This window comes from Acomys minous, assembly GCF_964271855.1.
Source record: "Acomys minous genome assembly, chromosome: 3".
Classification (NCBI taxonomy): domain Eukaryota; kingdom Metazoa; phylum Chordata; class Mammalia; order Rodentia; family Muridae; genus Acomys; species Acomys minous.
In genome coordinates this window covers 80,862,307-80,882,492 of record NC_140485.1, presented here as the reverse complement: position 1 = coordinate 80,882,492, position 20,186 = coordinate 80,862,307, and the positions used below count along the sequence as shown (strand labels likewise).

The window sequence follows — 20,186 nt, the reverse complement described above, 5'->3', positions numbered from 1 at the left end:
CAGTACCATGCTTGCCTCCCGCCATGTTGCTTGCTGCCATGTTTTCTGCCATGATAATAATGGACTAAACCTCTAACACTATAAGCAAGGCCCCCTACAGTTTGTATTCCAATAGTTCCCTTGGTCATGGTGTCTCTTTGTAGAAACACAATGGTAGCTAAGCAGCATGTATGGCCATGCATGTGCACAGAGACTAGAGGAGATCGTTGAGTGTCTATCCATCGGCCATGTTCCTTTGAGATAGAGTCTTCATTGAACCTAGATGGAGGATGGCAGCCAGCAAGCACCAGCCATCCTCCTGTGTCCCCGCCTCCCCCGCCCCCTTCAGCCTCCCACATCTCTAGAGTTACAGGTACTCAAACTCTGCCTGTTGTATGGATTCTGGAGATGTGAGCTCAGATCCTCAGCTTACACAGCAAGTGCTCTTACCCACTGAGCCATCCCTCCAGCCTCTTTGCCTCCATCGTGGGTATACTTGTTTTTCTTAAACATGGTAAGAGTTCAGAGACTCTGTCCCAGTTTCAGTCCACACTTCTTAAGCCCCCTCTGTGTGGCAAATCAACGTATCTTCTTCCTACTAGCACACATTAGTCAGGGATAGAGCCATCACTGTGATTCGCCCACCATGTGGCAATGTGCTTGGGGGACAGTATGGATACAAGTTAACTTTGTCACGTGTCTACCACCATGGGACAGGAGGGGCAGACAATCACACGTAAACACAATAGCTAGTGAGATCACTGTAAGAGGAGCCTGACAAATGGGGAAAGTGCAGGAAGGCAATCTTTAAGGTCCATTAAGTAGGGACAGCCAAGGAGGTGCCTCAACAATGGAGGATGCCAGAACACCTTTCACTTTAGAACTGAACTTCAGTCTCCCTAACTCTGTCACGAGAGTGCTATCTTCATCACAGGGTCTGGAGAGGATTAATTAATTAATTAATTAATTAATTAATTGTGTGATGTGTGTCCCTGTGAGATACACAGGCAGCAAGTGTGGGCACTGTTCCCAGTTGCATCTGCTGCAGCTGTGCATACTCTTACGTACATCCTGGATCCTACTGAGTGGTGCTCTGGGGGCTGGAGATGCCATGAAGCCAATGGTGTCTTCCTCACGGAGTTCACAGTCCAGAGGGTAAGACAGTGACAGAACAAGGTGCCCGGAGCTGTAGGGAGACTTGCTAGAGAGAGTCTTCATGACATCTTGGTGGGATGTTAGTGCCTAGGTTTCAAGAAGGGGAAGATACCTACACTGAGCTCTCTATCTCTGCCTCTCTCATTCTGTTTCCCTCCTCCCTCTATCTTTCCTCTCTGCCTGTCTGTCTCTTTCTCTACTTCCCTCCTCCTTCCAATCTTTCCTTTCTCTGTGTCTCTGTGTTTGCTTGTCTTTCTGTCTCTGTCTCTCTGTCTCTCTCTGTCTCTCTCTCTGTCTTTCTCTGTCTTTCTCTGTCTCTGTGTCTCTATCCATATCTCTATGTCTGTTTCTATCTATGTCTGTCTCTCCTCTATCTATCTATCTATCTATCTATCTATCTATCTATCTATGTGTGTTTCTTTCTTTCTGTCTGTCTGCCTGTCTGTCTGCCTGCCTGCCTGTCTGTCTGTCTGTCTGCCTGTCTAATGGGGTCTTATGCAGCTCAAGTTAGCCTCAAACTCCCTATGTAGTTGAGGATGACCTTGAACTTCTGATCCTCCTTTCTCCAGAGATCTCCTTTCTCTGATCCTCCTTGCCTACTGGTGAGGGCAAGAGTGCATTTCAAATGAGAAAACAGCTACATAAGATAAAGAAAAATGAACTGCTTGATGGCACACAGGAGAACTATCACATCAGTGTAGGGGGAAACGTGGAAAATTCAGGACTGGGCAAAGATGGGCTAAACCAATGGAAGACTTGATATTTACTTTAATTAATTTTTTATTTATTCACTTTACATCCAGATCCTCCTGGTCCCACCCTTATTCCCTCCCTCTTCCTCCATCCTCCATCCCCTATTTCTCAGAAAAGGGGAGTCTCCCCTACCAACTCACTGCAGCACATCAAGTCACATCAGGACTAAGATGTTCTCTTCCCCTGTGATCTGGCAAGGTAGCCCTTCCAGGGTGAAGTAATCAAAAAGCAGGGAACAGAGTCCATGTCAGGGAGAGGCCCTGTTACCCTTACTAGGGAACCCACATGAAGCCAGAACTGCCCATTGGCTACATCTGTACTCTGTAAGGGGCCTAGGTCCAGACCATGTAAGGTCCTTGGTTGGTGCTTCAGTCTCTGCAAGCCCCTCTGGGCCTGGGTAGTTGGCTCTGTTGGTCTCCTGTGGAGCTCCTGTCACCTCCAGGTCCTTTTCTCCTTCCCCCCACTTTTCCACTAGACTCCCAATGCTTCACCCAATGTTTGGCTGTGAGTCTCAGCATCTGTTTTGATCTGCTACTGGGAAGAGCCTCTCAGAGGACAGCTATGCTAGGCTCTCATCTGCAAGCATAGCAGAGTATCATTAATAGTGTCAGGAGTTGGTTCTCTCCCATGGGGTGGGTCTCAGGTTGGGCCAGGCATTGGCATTCCCTCAATCTCTGCTCTATCCTTATCTCTGCACATCTTGTAGGCAGAGTAAATTTTGGGTTGAAGTTGGTGATCTCTTCCCTTCACTAGAAGTCCTGTCTAGTTAGAGGGTGCCCTCTTCAGTTTCTATGACCCCTGCTACTACAAGTCTTAGCTACAGTCACCTCCACATCCTCCCAGTCGCCTATGCTGTCTAAAGTCTCCAACTTGTCAAAGAGATGCCCCTACAACCTGTCAAAGAGACGCCCCTACAATTTATCAAAGAGACGCCCCTACAACCTGTCAAAGAGACGCCCCTACAACCTGTCAAAGAGATGCCCCTACAACCTGTCAAAGAGACGCCCCTACAACCTGTCAAAGAGATGCCCCTACAACCTGTCAAAGAGACGCCCCTACAACCTGTCAAAGAGACGCCCCTACAACCTGTCAAAGAGACGCCCCTACAACCTGTCAAAGAGACACCCCTACAACCTGTCAAAGAGACGCCCCTACAACCTGTCAAAGAGACGCCCCTACAACCTGTCAAAGAGATGCCCCTACAACCTGTCAAAGAGACGCCCCTACAACCTGTCAAAGAGACGCCCCTACAACCTGCCAAAGAGATGCCCCTACAACCTGTCAAAGAGACGCCCCTACAACCTGTCAAAGAGATGCCCCTACAACCTGTCAAAGAGACGCCCCTACAACCTGTCAAAGAGACGCCCCTACAACCTGTCAAAGAGACGCCCCTACAACCTGCCAAAGAGACGCCCCTACAACCTGTCAAAGAGACGCCCCTACAACCTGTCAAAGAGACGCCCCTACAACCTGCCAAAGAGACGCCCCTACAACCTGTCAAAGAGACGCCCCTACAACCTGTCAAAGAGACGCCCCTACAACCTGTCAGAGAGACGCCCCTACAACCTGTCAAAGAGACGCCCCTACAACCTGTCAGAGAGATGCCCCTACAACCTGTCAAAGAGACGCCCCTACAACCTGTCAGAGACACCCCTACCTACAGTCTCTCTTCTTTCTGTATGCCTTCTGTTCTTCCACGCTCTCTCTTCCCCAGGTCTGATCTCTACCCTAAATTCTCTCCACGTTCCCTCTCCTACCTTATTCCCTCTCTTCAACTGCTTCCACTGTCTATTCTATTTCCTCTTCTGAGTAAGATTTAAGCATCCTCCCTTGGGTCCTCCTTGTTACCTACCTTCTTTAGGTTTGTGAATTATAGTGTGTTTATCTTTACTATATGGCTGAAATCCACTTATAAGGGAGTACATACCATGTGTGTCTTTCTGGGTCTGGGCTACCTCACTCAGGATTATCATTTCTAGTTCCATCCATTTACCTACAAATTTCATGATTTCCTTGATTTTAATAGCTGAGTAGTATTCCATTGTCTAAATGTATCACGGTTTCTTTATCTATTCCTTGGTTGAGGGACATCTAGGTTGTTTCCAGATTCTGGTTATTACGAATAAAGCTGCTATAAACATAGCTGAGCAAGTTTCCTTGTTGTGTGGTGGAGTATCCTTCAGGTATGTGCCCAGGAGTGGTATTGCTGTGTCTTGAGGTAGAGCTATTCCATGGAGGACTTGAATACCCAGTTAAGAACCAAACCTTCTCCTGAGAGTCACAAGGACTCAGTGGCATGCTTTCTTGTAAAGACAGCATTAGCACACCCACAAGACCTGACATTATCAAATGCTAGTGAAGGAATGGGCTGATAGAATGCTTTAATACTGCAAGTGAAAATACAGAGTGGTACAACCACTTTAGAAAAGGTTCTGGAAGTTTCTTATAAAGCTAATCAAACACTCAGCCCCCATAACCCAGCAATTTCACCCCAGGAGAAATGAAAACATATTCACAAATTGACTTGCATAAAACATGTATAGAAAGTACGCCCATAACTTGGAATTTCCTGGGGGGGGGGGGCATTTGAAAGAAGAAGGATGAATGAGCACATTGGACACATTCATACAATGGGAGGCTGACTGTGCCCCTGTCAAAAGGATCAGCTGCATCCCAGATGGACCAAAACGTCATCAGAGATAACACATAAGTGAGTGTGACTGAGATGTGCTCATGTGCTTGAAGCCATTGAACAGACTAGACTAATTGATGGTGGAAAAAAAGTTACATCCTAACCCTGCAGTGTGAGCTCAGGGGGCACTAGCTGGGAAGGGTTGCCAGGGACCTCTCTTCGGATGATGGTGATGTTCTGAATCTTGACAGGGGAGCGAGGGGTTTTGTGGGCATATGCCTTTGTCAAAGCCTTACAAGCCATACTTTAAATTTAGTTTTTCTCTGTAGCACTTAACTAACCTGATGGTCTGCAGTATAAATATAAATGTCAACCATGACGTCATGAGATGGGCAGCCATGAGCATCACACAGACTACACAGTCCCCAGGACTGTTTTATTGCTTCCAGAAAGTTCTCTTGTCTAAGGATTGGTACCAGCTATGTCAGGCACTGTTACAACCTCACCCCACACTTTATGTTTGTGGGCCTCCTTTTGTTGCTGGGGAGTTTTGACAAAGGCAACCATCTTTCTGGCTGACCTCACCCATCATCTGTAACTGTGAGTTTAAACCCTCCCAGTCACCATTTGCTTTGAGGCCTGAAGGGTGGTGTCAAATTCCATAACAGGTGCCTATCTTTGATTTTCTCAGGCCCAGCTCTGCAAAGGTGACGGGTATCAGATGAACCCGGATACTGAACAAAGAAAGATATATGGCAGACCTCTCTAAGCTGAAACCAGACTGTTAACAAATATTGAACTCCAGGCTCTAGAACATCACCAGAGTATCGAGGGAAAGGGCACAGACATCTGCAGGTCTCTTTAAAATACCTCAACCAGTACCATAGGCAGATGGCAGGGAATAAAGCAAGTGCAGTCAGGTGTCCATGCTGACATAGCAGCACCCAATACACTGTTGGGAAAATGTCCATAGTAAGTGATTAGAGTTAGGCAAGATGGCTCTGGTGACAGTGACAAGAAATCATTTTGACAGGCTGGGTGGAAGTCAGGGAGACCTGCGAAGAATAAATGAGGAGACCTAAGGGAAGGCCTAAGCAGCAGACGTAGAGAGCAGAGGTAGCCAGACTCACCATCCATGGGAGATATGGGGGCGGGGCACAGAGACAGGGGCAAAGAGTGACCAGAAGTCAGGTCTACTCTGTAGGGAAATGGAACAGTCTGTCAGGAGCAGCAGAGCCGCATAAAGAGGCGTGGGGGTGGGAGAGGGCACACTGGAGGGAGCAGGGGCAGGATCGCCATCAGTGCCCCACTCCTCAGTGTGAACTTGGCTTGCCTTTGTCTGGGGGCTGAACTCCTGGTTGCCTCTTTCTCCTGGATGACCTTGTGACCAAATGGGTAAATGTTAGCCCAGGAGCCCAACCCTGTGAAGGGGACCGTGAGGGGAGGTTCCCCTGTGCACCCCTGCTGGCCCCCAGGAGGTCAGGCCAAGCAAACACCAAGGCATTCAAAGCCCTGGGAGGACCCAGGCTGCAGAGCAGGTGCAGAGGTGACAGGACTCACTTCGCTTGGGTCTCAGAGGCTCTGCTGCTGGACACAGCTACCCCAAGGTGAGAGACTGCAATCCGGGTTTGACGTGCTTGGGATGTACTCAAAGCATCGCTGGTGCTGGATACCTTGGGGAGGGTTTTCTAGAATTTATGCTGCTATGGCACTGCCAGGTGGCACTGTGGCACCATTGGGTGGCACTCTGACATTATCAAGTGGCACTACTGAGCTGTTGGGTGGCATTCTGGCACCGTCATGTGGCAGTAAGCAAGTGCTTTCAGTCCTGCTCTCTCAGTCCTCGTGATGATAACTCAGAGAAGAGCTGGACACGGTGTTCATGTGTTTCCAAAATGTCTCCAGGCATTTATTTAACCACCCCACCTTGGAGAGGAGAAAGTAAGGGCTCAGAGTGTGGCTCAGTGGTGGGTGCTTGCTCAGGCCTGGCTTCTGGGCTTAATTCCTAGCACTGGGTGGAGGAGGGGTTGGTAGGCACAGGTCAACAGCATGTATGTTTGCACTGAAACTTTACAAAGCCATTTCATGTCTCTCTCTAACAAGGGCTCACCCAAATCCCATTCACTGGTGTCCAGACACCTGTGTGGGGCTGCACGGATGAAAACAGCAAACACAAAGGACCTGGCACCCATCACACCAAAATACCCACTAAGCTTGGTTATCACCACCTTGCCATCACTGTGGCCCTACTGGAACTCTCTATTGATGGAAAATGGCATTGCTCACTCTAAGAAGTGGGACACAGTTTCCAACTAGGAGTAGAACATTGAACTTATTCAAGCTTCCCAGTGTGGCTTCACGAGCCAATTAAGAATCTCAGGAGTTGGTCGATGGGGTCATCCAGGAGACTGTGGGCAGGAAAGGATGGCAGCTAAATACGGGTGCCCAGCAGACACTGGCAGAAGGGTCAGAGTGCAAGTACTGGAGTCACGCAGACTTCAGTTCAAATCTTGGCTTCCTGTCCTAGTCGCTGTGTGCAGTGTGGGTTATAACTGAACTACCAGGCTCAGGCCAAGCTATGGCTGCTAGGCGCTCAGAAGTGGCAGGACCAGTCTGTTCTGCACGCTGAGCACACCACTTCCTTCTGTGAATAATCAACCCCCAAAGTTGTTTGTAAATCTAAATACATGAAGGATGAATGGGGGGGAGGTGCATATGTGTGTGCACGTGCACATGTGTGCATGAGTGTGTTGGATGTAGAGACCACCCAGTTGCCTCTCTGGTTGCCCCTTTGTTCCAGTCCTCACACTGAGAATATAGAGGACTGTGGTTTTACATCTCACCCAGAGAACCTGAGTCCAGAAGAACAAGTGCCCTGCTGAGCCCAAGGCACACAGAACTCTGTTCACACATCTGATGGCTAGGCAGCTCAGCTCTTGGGTAGGACGCTCTCTCTCCTCTCCTCTTCTCTTCTTTTCTCTTCTTTTCTCTTCTCTTCTCTTCTTCTTCTTCTTCTTCTTCTTCTTCTTCTTCTTCTTCTTCTTCTTTCTCTCTCTCTCTCTCTCTCTCTCTCTCTCTCTCTCTCTCTCTCTCTCTCCCTCTCTCCATACACACACACATACACACACACACACACACACACACACACACACACACACACACACGCTTGGCTTTCTAAAGAAACAGAAGTTCCAGAGAGACTCTGGAGGTGAACTCCTAAGACCACATAGTGAAGTCTCAGGCCACAGCTGCTTCCCTCAGCCTCCCGTGGGCCTCCCCTGGGCCGCCTGTGGGTCCTTCCCTGTCCTAACCTGAGGCAGAGTGGAAGAAGCTGCTCTGGGCCTATCTCCACCATGGTCAAACAGGGGACAATGAGACTGACCTCAGAGCACTTCCAAACTGAAGCTCTCATCTTCCCAGAAACATCCTCATCACAGAGATCTCCCATTTCCTAGGCCCCCAGCACACACAGCCACACCTCTGGGGGTATTCTCTGAAGTCTGGAATTTGCAGACACTGAGTTTTTCCAGTTTTCCAGGGACATGCACATCAACCTCAGCAAGTGGGGTAATGATGTCAGAGATGCTTAGGCTAAGAGTCCCTTGGGGTTGTAGAGGTGGCTCAGCAACTTAGAGCACTGTCACTCTTGCAGAAGACTAGGGCCCATGTGGTGGTTGACAACCATGGGCAACTCTGGTCCCAAAGACGCCCACATCCTCTTCTGCCCTCCACAGGCTCAGGCACATGCATGTGGTTGGTGTATATGTAGGCAAAACACTTACACACATAAAACAAATCTTTAAAAAAAAAATCCTGGGCCCATGCCCTGCTCTAAGCCAATACTTAGGGCTTTTCAAGACCATCCCTTAGAAGTGCTCATCAGTCAGGGTTAGACATAGCTAAGATCCAGAGCTCCACCAGGCCCAGGCTGCAGCACAGAGGGGAGGGGAGGTATCCAGGGCTACATAATCAGGAGAGATCACCTGCTTTAGTCAGGTACCAAAACCTTGCTCACCATGAGGCCTCAGCTCTGTCCAGGCCTCTGCAGTGGCACCTACAGAAGCACAGGGAGAAAAAAAAAAAGAACAGAGGCAAAGACACAAGAAGAGAAGAGAGGGTTAAGGAGAGAGAGGACAGGTGAATATGAGAAGGAAAGGAAGAGGAAGAAAGAGACAGAAGCAAAGAGTCAGAGCTTGGAGAAACTAGAAAGAGAGAGACAGACAGACAGACAGACAGACAGAGACAGAGAGAGACAGATACAGACAGACAGACAGACAGACAGACAGACAGACAGACAGACAGGCAAGGCTCTGAGGAGATCTGGGGCTGGAGACAGAACATCATGACTCGGAATCAGAACAGACAGTTGTCCCAACCAAGGGAGGTTGTGGTACAGACTGCAACATCCCAGAATGAGCCAAGGACCCCTGCTATCTACCCTAAACTTGCCACAGGGTTCAGACAAGTTCCCAGACTCACTATTTCGCCCTGTGGGGCCTCACATGAAATGCCCCCGTCCTCCTATGCCCACCTCTTCTTATTTATTATCCTCTTCCAGCACAAATGTCTCTAGTCTGGCCTCTAGGTGTACTTGTTCCAAAGGCCTCAACAGTGATTCTGGGGACAGTCACACCCCAGAAGAGTGCCAACCTCTGTCAGCACTGATCTTCCACTGTGCATTGCTTCTGTCCTCACATTGCCTGTGAGTACGCTCAGGCCCTGACAACAGTCCCCATTGCCAACCTCCATGCCAGCATGCAACACTAGACTTGGGCTCCTTGCTGTGCAGATACATATGTCACACTATCCTGGGTCCTGTCCTTAAAGCATGCAGGCTCTAGCCTTCTCTGATCACATGCTGCTGGTGAGGAAGGCAGTCACAGCACTGAGCACCACCACTGCCTGATGTGACCTCTCCAAGGCCTCTTAGCACCTGCCAGGACCTGACTTGGAGCCCCATCAGGGCAGAGCCCTGGTCCTCATTTCCAGGCAAAGCTGGTACTGAGCCTGGTTTAGCCATGGTTTGTTTGCATTCAATTTAGTCTATTCCTGCCCTACAAAAGAGGGATTATGCCCAGAAGGTTTCAGAACCGGGATTTCCGGGCTGATGTGACTGCACTTTTGTTGTACTTATCAGTGGTGGTGTGGCAACATTTCCAGCTTAAATTGCAGTAGGCAGGGCTATGACTCAGGCCCTGGGAGAGGGAGGCCTTCCTGCACAGCCCTGGCCTCTGCCAGCCTCCTTCTACTTGGTTTTCAAATTGTTTAGTGTGCTGATTTGCTGGTCAAAAAAAAATGCATTGTGTAAAATAATGTTTAAATCTTAAAATCACCAAGGAGATCATAAACGTCACCTGAGATGACATCACCAAAAAAGGAGGAGGAGGAGGAAAAGGAGGAGGAGGAAGAGGAGGAGAAAGAAGGAAGGAAGGATGGGAAAAGAAAAGTAACCAGATGTTATCTCAGGGGTCATATCATTCCAGAACACTCTAGGTTAATTTCACCTTCCTCAGTCTCCCTGTGTTGTTTAGTGACAGCTGCCTAGTGGTTCAGGACTGAATGAGTCCCCTGTTACTGGACATTTATGTTAGCCCTGATTTGGGAATATTACAAGTAACCAGACTGCAGTCATCATCCTAAAAATTCTCTTCCCAAACTGCTGGGCAAGTCCCTTGGCAGAGCCCGCCCCCAACTCTGAATCAAGGGGCTGGACCTATCTCAGAACACATGGATAGGTGCAACAGCCCTACCTGTTTTGAACATCAGCTGGGCTTCCTCTGCGATGGACAGGCTTATACAAAGCAGCCTGACCACGGTATCATAGAACCTGCATCGTTAGTTTCCATTTGGGGAGACTGAGGCTGGAGATAGAAACCAATTTATTTGAAAGCAGTCCACTGGAGGCCATGGCCAACTCCGTGTCATCTAGAGGTTTCTCTTCCCATTTCATAGTGTCTTTAGGATTTTACCAGAACAGACAGCCTTTAAAGGGAGGAAACAGGAGGCAGAGGTACAAGGCCTCTGTATTGCTCACTGCAGACATTTCTAAGCAATTGTCACATCCTTTTCTGATGAACCCAGACCCCTGAGGATTCCAACAGCTGTGACTGGTCTTGGCACAATAGTGAATCCTTGTTGGTGTCAAGAAGAGCCATTGTGTAGAGGACTTGAATCTGCTGAGAGCAGCTTGAATTCTTGATTTTCTTCTCTCATCTCTTCCGGGCAAGAAATAGTTGGCAAGCCTGATGGTTTCCACATGACCAATCCTGTCATGCCAAACATTCCCACACCCTCCGTTTCTATGCAACCACAGCTTTCTCTGCAAAGGCTGCCCACATCGAATCTGGACAAAGGTGGCAGAGCAGGGGACAAAGTGAGGAAGGGCCGGTCTAGTGTCTAGCGTCTGCTTTGGGGCTGTGGGAACTCAGGCAGGTCACTGCTCTCCTCCTAGGCCCTGATTCATCTGGACAAGGGGTTACCAACGTGCTGTTTTCTCCTTCCTGGTGCTGTTTGATGAGCTATAAAAATAAAGACTGATGGCCTTTTCCACTCTGCCCCTTGCTGTACCTGGGCAGCCAGCTTTGACATGGCACGGCCTCTCTCCGCAGCCCTAACCCAGTCTGCCTTGGATGACTGAGGGGCTGTACTCACTCTCACCATCTAAGAATGCAGTACACGGAGGTGGAGAAGAGTGAAGAAAAGTGTGTCTCAACAGTGGCAAGGTGCCCTTGCTTTCTGTGGACAGGATGTGCATAGCACTGGACCTCAGAGGTGCTTTGTGAAAGTTTCTCTAAGCCCATCTGCTGAGGTTCCTGAGCTGCAGCCTGTCCGAGGCAGAGCTACCTGCTGCCCACTGTCCACCCTGCCCATTGGACCATCTTCTCCAGCCCTCCCTGTTCCTCCTCAGTCCCTGTCTTTTCTGGTGACATCTCGTCTCCTCCCCAAACCATGATCTCTGGCAAACAAGAACCCTGTCCAGCTGTGTCCACACCAGCTTGGACACTACGCACAGCAGTGACCTCCCAAACAAGCCGCTCTGTCCACCACAAACGCACCTCATTGGCCTGACCAAAACCCGGCCCATTGTGCATCACAGGCCAGGAATTCTCTCAAGCTTCCACGTGGCTTTGAGAAAGCCCTCTCCTTCTAGGCCCTCCTACTTCTTGCCTGGGAGGCCACAATGGGCCCTTAAGAATCCCCTCCACAGAGATGGGTTGGTGGGTCCTGCTTGTAATCCCAGCACCTGGGAGGCAGAGGCAGGAAAACAGAGAATTCAAGGCCAACCTGAAGGATATAAAAAAAAAATCCCCAAAAATAGAAAGGGGGAGGAGGGAGGGAAGGAGTATGAGCTAAAAATGGTGGGGGGTTGCCTTCACAGCTATACTCTTCCCCTCCACTTGCCCTTACTACCGCTAGCTGGACCAGGGCCCCTGCATGGTGGAACTGAGAGCTGGGCATTTGCCATCCCCCCCCCCCACGCACCTGCACTGTGGCTGCCCATCTCCTTGTTGCATAACATCTGTGGAGCTGCAGCACACTTGAGTTTTCAGGTCTGCTTCCAGCAAATTCTAATGTGAACACCCAGCAGCATAGAGCCAAGAGGTGACAAGCAAAGGCCTCTCCAACGAGAGAAGCTGAGACTTGGCAGAGGAGGCGAAGCCAGCCTGGGAGAAGGCACAGCATGTGCAAAGGCCCTGAGGTGGGAATGAAAGGAAAGTAGGGCAACCTGGCAAGAAATGAGGGCTTAGATGAGTGGCCAACCGTGCTGGGTCTTACAGAGCTTGGCTCTCACGCAAGAGCACAATGGGCTTTACAAGTTTTGCAAAGACTCTACAACGCTCACAAAGGGTCACTGGCTGCTGGGTGGAATTGGATGTTTGGTAAGAGGGACGTATAGGTGAAGACACAGAGAGACCAAGAGGGGACTGTGTGATAATGGAGGAAAGAAGGAATGGAAGGGAAGATGGCTCCCTGCAAAAAGTTCCTGGTTCGCAAGCACGTAGACATGAGTCTGGACCCCCACCACCCACCTAAAAGCCTGAGACAGCAGCATGTGTGTGAGCCCAGCACCAGCTACACACATATACACACACCAGATAAATATAGAACCTTTAAAAGCATGAAGGAATAAGGAATAATGGAGGAACAGAAGACAGATGACCACCGCCCCCCCCCCCAGGCACAGGGTACATACCTCGGGAATATAGTATAGGCTTTGAGGACTCAGGAGGGTAAGCCAACAGGAACCAGGCTGGGCAGAGCCTTTAAGGTGGCTGGTGAGGGTAGCTCTGTAATGGTGGTAGGACTGCCATTCAGTGGGTGAGGAGCCAGGCAGTTTCTCCTCAGAAGGGAGCAGAGGCCATAAGTCATGCCCCAGGAGAGGGTAAAAGTCATGCCTCAAACTTTAAGGTTTTCTTCTGGCCCACCACCATAGAGGAGCTTTTTAAAATTAATTTTACATTTTTTAAATTTTATTATTTTATCTATATGGGTGTTTAGCCTGCATGCATATCTGTAAACAAGTGCATGTATGGTGCACAGAGAGGCCAGAAGAGGGTGAGTTGGCTCTTCTGAAACTGCAGTAACTGCCATGTGGATGCTGGGAATCAAACCCAGCTCCTCTGTAAGAGCAGCCAGTGCTCTTAACCACTGAGCTATCTCTTCAAGCCCACAAGGGAGCTTCTGTAATGTGGGAGGAGTTCCAGAAAGGGATTACTCATAAGAATGGAGAATCTGAGAGAGATGAGGCCAGAGGAAGAGGTGCAGGGAGGGCCACATGGGACCACGTACACAACCCAAGGGTTTCGGTGATGCCTGAACAACCCTTAGTAGGCCAAGCCAACAGGCAGGAAGCTGGGGCAGATGGAGGCACTGGCCTTGGCACCAACTCCACCACCACCCTACAGAGGGACATTGTCCCTAGGCAGCAGGCATGGCAGCTGAGGAACCGAACGGGTGTGTGTCTCTCTGCACATGTGCCCGAGGCACTGGCAGGGTCCTTCTGCGGAGACCTCCTGGCTCTGGAGCAGCTTGCCTTGGGTATCCAGGACCTGTTGTGTGTTCCAGACACGGCAGATGCAAACCACACTTTCCTCTGTGGCCTGCCAGGGACTGACCTCAGGGACACTGCCCCTCACTCGTCACCCTACAAAACTCAACAATGGACCTCTTAGCCTTAATCCACAGTTTACCACTTCCAGATAGAAGCCAAGACATGTGCCCAAGTTGGTCCAAAGGTCACATCTTTATCCCTACTGACTCTGACATTAACCAGGCGTTACCAGGACAGAGTGATTAGGAGTGTGTGCCCTACACTAGGTGAGTGGGCCCAAGTCCCCTCTCTGACACCCCTGGTCCTGTGACCTTGAGCAAATCGCTATCCCCTCTGGTGCTATGTGGCTAAGTGAAACCAGCCTGTGTCCAAGTGGGGGTGACAGGGATCCCTCTGGCCAGTTCATACTTGCCCCTTGGTCCACGGTCCATCATTCATTGTTCTTCCCCTCCACAAACATCCACTGCCTTCCTGGCAGTACAAATGAATCAGAGGGGTGCTCAGGTCACAAAACGGCTGAGTGAAAGCCTGTGACAAGGGCATGTGGGACATAGCTGTGCTGATGCTCTCACCAGCCAGGTAGACAGCACTACCATGATCCCCCTTGTACCAAGGAAGTTATAGAGGCACTGAGAAGGGAAACACCTCACCCAGGGAACCACAGCAAGTAAGTAGCAGAGGTGGCATTCAACCCTATTCTCTTAAAGGAATCAATGGGTGGAGATGTGGTATCTACGCTGCATGGGAGAGGGTGAGATGGGCAAGGCTGTGCCTCCCTCCTTTCCAGGTAGTTGCCCTTTCTACAAACCTCATCCTGTTGTAAGCAGCAACAATGACAACAGCCCCCAAATGCACTGCTGCTAAGCATTCCTCTGAGTAGGCCCAGTGTCCCCAGCTATGTGCCCCCTAAGACAGAGCAACCTGAGTGTGCACATTTCACATATGGAAAGAGAGAGTCTCAGAGTCCCAAGTCACTTAGACTAAGGAAGATGAAGCCAGGACTTGAACCTGCTCTGTCCCCTAACACACATCCTGTGCCTACTAAGCTGCAGAGGTCCCCAGATGACTTTTGGAGCTGGATTTCTGTTTGAAATCCTGGCTCTTCTGTGTGCTGGCTACGGAGGCTGGTTCCTCCTCACTGATAGCAGGATGACTTGTTGACTATGAGGTCATGAGGATGATGCCAACCAACCCAACCAATGGAAAGCACGTGGTGATGCCTGCCATCTCAGAGATGTTCACTCATCGTAACTGCGACTAAGCTCACCGTGGTCCTGTGGGGGTAGCACAGAGGTCTTTGTGCTCATGGATAAGTATGAGGCAAGTGTAGAATGTTAGACACACAGGGTTGACCCTTCAGGGGAAGAAATGTGTAGCCTGTTGCCCACCCAGGCTAGAAGAGGACGTGTTTACTAGCCTGGTGACCTTTGATCTATCTGAGTGGCTAGAGACTTTTCCAGCACCAGGTCCTCCCAAGACCCTTACTGTAAATTTGTTTTTCTCAGTCAATTTATAGAACCTATCTTTATGGGCTTTATAAGAGTTTTGGTACAGTCATGTCTGATCTGTACTTATCTTGCTTCGTTTCTCAAAGAGACTTATTATGTATGCTTAGTTGTGAATTTGACATTGAGTTAATTATAACCAGAATAAGTTTTTACCAAATTGTACTGTGCTTAAATGTGCCCAAAATAAACTACTCAGGGTCAGACTCCAGAGGTGTGAACCAACACCAGCTACACCATATTGAACTGAATTGCTTTCTTGCCCAGGATGCATGGAGCCACTTGTTAAGGCTTGCTCCATGCCTGAGCCACCTTCCTGACATATGCCCAGTACTCCCTCTGCCCCTCCTGCCAATTTGGACCCTCCTTTCTCCAAACCTCAGGAAGCTAGAGCTCCCAGACTGCTTCCAGGAAGGGCTTTGGTTCACCAAGAGCTGCAAATATTTACCTTGGAGACCTCGTCCCAGCCTGAGGCCTTGGCCCACATGCTCAGAGTGGCTGCCCAAGTCAGGATTGCAGGATATAACGCTGGGTCTCCAGACCCACCACCCAGGAGAGGAGCAGGCAGACCCAGGACTCCAGCCCATCCAGGTAAGATGTGGGGATGGACTAGAAGGCTAGGCAGGTTGCTCACAGGGAACAGCTGCTGGGGTCAGCCCAACTACAGAGGGAAAATTGAGCCTAATATTGCCCCCTGACAGCTACGGCTTCTGGGGGCCAAAAGGAGAGGCAGAAAGGTGATGGTGCTCTCATCCAAAAGCCATGAACAAAGATGGAGTCCTAAGGCAGGTTGGCCTTTCCTAGTCCTCAGTCTAGGGACTTCAACCTGCTCTGCACACACTGGCTGTGTAATGCCTGCAGGTGCTGATCTGTTGCTGGAGACAAAGAGAAGCATCGGTCACAGCAGCCCCAAAAGAACCCCCGGGTGATTATTGTGGGCTTACTGTGTTTAAGGAAGGCCCAGAACCAGCGAGAAGGAGTCAGAGAAGGCCCCCTGGAAGAGATGACATGTGGGATGTAAGGCTGAGTGAATGCTGAAGAAGAGCAAAAGGCATCCATGAGGAGGGCAGGAGTTGAGGACCACATAGTGGGTCCATGGTGAGGACAGGAGCTGAGGACCAAATGGTGGATGGGCACAGGCTGAGGTATGAGGGAGACAATGTCTCCCAGGAGAGACAGTGCTGGGTTCAGAACCCCTCTCTCTGACCAGGAGGCTGAGCAGTGGGAAAGAGAAAGGGGGGCAGACAAGGACCAAAGTGTTTGGAAGCCAAAGACATAGTTTGAGGGTATGGTTGCCTTGCCAACCAATGCAGGCTGTCAGCTCTGCCCTCTGGCTTTGATCGTGGCATGGTTTCCTCTGTCGCCAGGATTGTCCTGCTCACTTGCATTCATGAGCAGGACCAGAACACAGTGCACCCACCTTCCTGACTGCCCTCGTGGATGCTGACATCATCGCCTGTTAGATAGCCGTTCAAAACGGCTCCAAAAGGCGAAGTCTCTCGCCCACAGTTGCTGAGCCACCCATAGAAGCAGGCCCCCTACCGGAGTCTGTCTGACTCCCAGGCCCCCGATATGTGCCCCCCTCAGGCTGCTGACACTCAGGGACAGGTATCCTGTGGCTTCACAGGGATCTGCAGAAGGCTCCGACTCCAGTTTGTCCACAGCCTCTCAGAGGCCAGTCATTCACTCGGCCGTTATGTAGGAAGTGCCACTGTACCAGGCACTGTGCTAAGTGTGGGGACACCGTCAGGAGCAGGCAGCAAGGTTCCCCTTTCCAGAACTCACAGCCTAGTCATGGTAGCCCACAGCAGACTCACCACCCAGGGTCACATCTTTCTCTAGTGACAAGAAACTCACATTCTGAGGCAGGCAAGGGCACAAGCCCCAGGGGCCAAGTCTCCCTTTTCTGTAAACAACACGGTCTGCAGAAAGTTCCATGAAGGGAGTGCGGGCAGGAAGACTGAGCAGGGCTTCTGGGGCTGCCTCTGCCCTGCAGAGGGTGGCAGGTTGTCAAGAGACCAGACACTCCAGCACCACGGCACTTCTCGCAGGAAATACCCGTGGCTAGGAGTGGAGGTGAGGCAAGAAATGGCTGATTCAAGCGTTGCTAGTGGGTTTTCTGTAAGAACATTGTTAATGTCTCCCAAGTTCTTCCTGTGGGAAGGACCCCAGACTGAATGATTTCTAGATACCGTTAATCACAGAGACTATGAAGCAAAGCTCCATCATGCCCACTTGCCAGAGGAGACCCTGAAGCACAGACGTATGTGTGCCTTGGTTCATTATTCAAGGATCTACAACTAAGCCTTGGCTCTTAACCACTGCCCTGAATGCCTCTCCTGGGCACTGTGTCCCAGGCTACATGGCATTATGTGCTTCCCATGGGCCCCTGTGTCCAACTAGCAGGACCCTTTGTGCTTATTCCAGGCCCTGCTACCTGCTACCTACTTCTCATCAGCACCCAGGAAGATGGCCGGCCCATGGATTGTTACCCTCCTCTATGGTTTGCTGGGAGCCACACTGGTCCAAGCTGACCTCCTTGCCCCTGCGGTGCTCACCCTTGGCCCAAAAGTCATCAGAGAACGTGAGTAATGACCACCACAAACATCCCCAGGTCTCACCAGCATAGATCAAGGGGCAGATGGAGCAATCTTCCAAAAGGAAAGGAGCTCCTTGTCAAAAGGGTATATCAGGCACGGGTGGATCCCAGGGCTTGCAGAAGACGAGTAGTGGCTGAGGGTAAGAAGGTCTGGGATACTATGATCTCAAGAGCCCATGATGCCAAGATGTCCTCAGATAATACTGTTCCCAAAACCCACTACTGGGCAGAGTCTAGTGGCCTCGGTTCCACACAAGGGTTTGGTGCTCCAGCTCCATGGCCCTAGGTCAGGCTCAGGGCCTAGACTTACTCTCTGGAAGACAAGGGGAGGCCTTCCTTCTTGGGCCTACAGGAACTCCCAACACCATAGGCATGGAGGAGGAGGGTCACAGGGGCCTTAGGAAGTCTTCTCCCCAGCTTCTCTGCCATGGGGCACAGTCCTGTGTGTGAGAGGACACTTGGCAGCACCTTCTCCCCAGGCATTGACACATGTCTCCTATGGCAATGTGCAATTACCTGGTGGACAAGCTCTGTTCCAAAGGCTGGGGAAGCAGATGGCCTGAGGCCCATGCTGTCACTCTCAAGCATACAGCATTTAAATTATAGGGAGCTTGGGGTGAGCAGCCAAGGAGCAGCCGGTGGTAGTTTGGGAGGAGATTCTCAATATCTCCTGTGGGAGATTCAGTGGGCCCACCCAAGCAAGTGGCCACTGAGGGTCAGGAGCCACTGGGTGACTATATCCATTAACTCCATCAGAACACAACTTTCAAACCATAATCCTGGGGAGGGGTGTTTAATGTTGATGACTTCAATGGGGCATCGGAGGAAGGAGGGTTTGGCTAAGAGGGGGAAATCTAACTCTACCCAGCAACGAGGTGGCACCCAAGGGCAGAACACATTCGGAGTCAGAGACCCCTCCCCAGGCCTCCTGGACATGACTAACTTGGGTAGAGGGAAGCTCACTAGGTTGTGCTAGGCTAGCACTGGCCTGCTGCTGGCAGGCAGGAGCTGCAGAGCACACCCCCGCCCTGAGCTGATGACATGCCAGGGATGGTGTCCCTGGAGGGAGGAGTTGTTTTATCTCTTGGGGGACCATCTCTAGTTGGCCCTTGGAAGCTTTCTGGGGGCCCTCAGAACTCACTCTCAGCCGTCAGGACCCCTGCTGACTGGCAGCTCAACATCACCTGCACAGTGGCACCACAGGGGCTGATAAGAGGCATGTTTCAGGGACTTGCCACTTCGAGGACAGGCCCTCGAAAGCCTATACTGATGGGGTTTAAGACTACCAACTGGCAAAGAAAAATGTAATGTGCCCAGCCCCATTAGCACTGAGGAGACAAATGCTTGAAAGGAATGCCACGAGGGCTCTGAGACACTGAGGCTGGCACTGCTGCAGCACACTACCTAGGAAATGGGCTCTGGCCACTAGTGAACAGCTGCCAGGGACCAGCCCCAGGGCCCTCGCTGCCATTTCTTCCTTCCTCTGCTCCACACCTAAGGTGCATCGAACAACAGAGTGAACAGTGCAGGTGCCAGAAGATCATTAGCAAGAGTGTGTTGGCTGCAAAACTGTCCCCAATGGGATGCTCAGCTTAAGAAGCTTTTAGCACTGCCTAGGGAGAGGGAGGACAGAGGCCCAGCCTCCCAGCAGTGACTGGCAACATTCCGAGTGTGGTGATTCCCACTATCTCCAGCCATGGTCATGTGAAAATAGCAGCAGCACCACCACCACCCCAGAGACACTGCTCTCCAGGGCATATCTATACAGTGGGGATGATCGGAGTGAAGAGACTGGGCCCTTAGGTAGTGTCAGGTCCAAGGAGTCCTGAGTGATGGCTATCCTCAACGTGGTGCCATTACCAGGCTACCTTCCCTGACCCTCCTCTTAACCTCTAATCCCTGGATATCTGCAGACCTGGCCCAGGCACTGGAGGACCATGATGCGACTGCCATCCTCCAGGAGTTGCCACTGCTTAGTGCCATGCAAGATAAGTCTGGGAGCATCCCTATGCTGGGCAGCGTAATGCGTACTATATTGAGATACATCGTGTGGTAAGTGGCCCTGACAGCACTGGGAGCCATCTCTTCCCCGCACATCGGCCCAAGGATGCTGCTTGCTCAGTTGTCAGTGAACAAATAGTAGTCAAGATGGATCAGACTAAGTTCCTCTCCTGAAAAGCCCACAAAGTGGCTAGTGGTGACCATAAGGCATTATCACTGGTGCTCTAGGATGGCAGCCACATAGGAAGATGGCCCCAGGTAGGAGAGTGCCAGGACCAGGAGGTGCCTCTTAGTGGAGGATATGGCCAAGCCAGAGACACCAAGAAACTGACATTTCAGGCAAAGGGACCAGTGGGGCAAAGCCATGGAGAGGCAAGAGTCACTCAGAATGATTGCAATTCAAACCCCCACAGCAAAGAGTGACGGGACAGTAAAGTAAGATCACGGAGGAGCTTACTGTCAGCCCAGCAGGCGGAGGCTAAAAGCCAAGGAATCTGCAGAGAGGCAAGC

The 20,186-nt window shown here is 50.7% G+C and overlaps 1 protein-coding gene across 2 annotated transcripts in view; it reads left to right on the top strand.

The window, feature by feature from the left end:
- The first annotated feature begins 6,017 nt into the window (after nucleotides 1-6,017).
- Nucleotides 6,018-20,186, top strand: part of BPIFB1 (BPI fold containing family B member 1) — a 30,165-nt gene continuing 15,996 nt past the window's right edge. The window contains exons 1-3 of one of the 2 annotated variants that reach the window (XM_084774652.1): nucleotides 6,018-6,126; nucleotides 17,504-17,660; nucleotides 19,589-19,727. In XM_084774652.1, the coding sequence (XP_084630778.1) occupies nucleotides 17,546-17,660; nucleotides 19,589-19,727 (254 nt within the window). In that variant the 5' untranslated portion in view covers nucleotides 6,018-6,126; nucleotides 17,504-17,545. Of the gene's footprint in view, nucleotides 6,127-14,803; nucleotides 15,668-17,503; nucleotides 17,661-19,588; nucleotides 19,728-20,186 lie in introns of those variants that run through there. The other variant, XM_084774651.1, reaches the window with a different exon arrangement.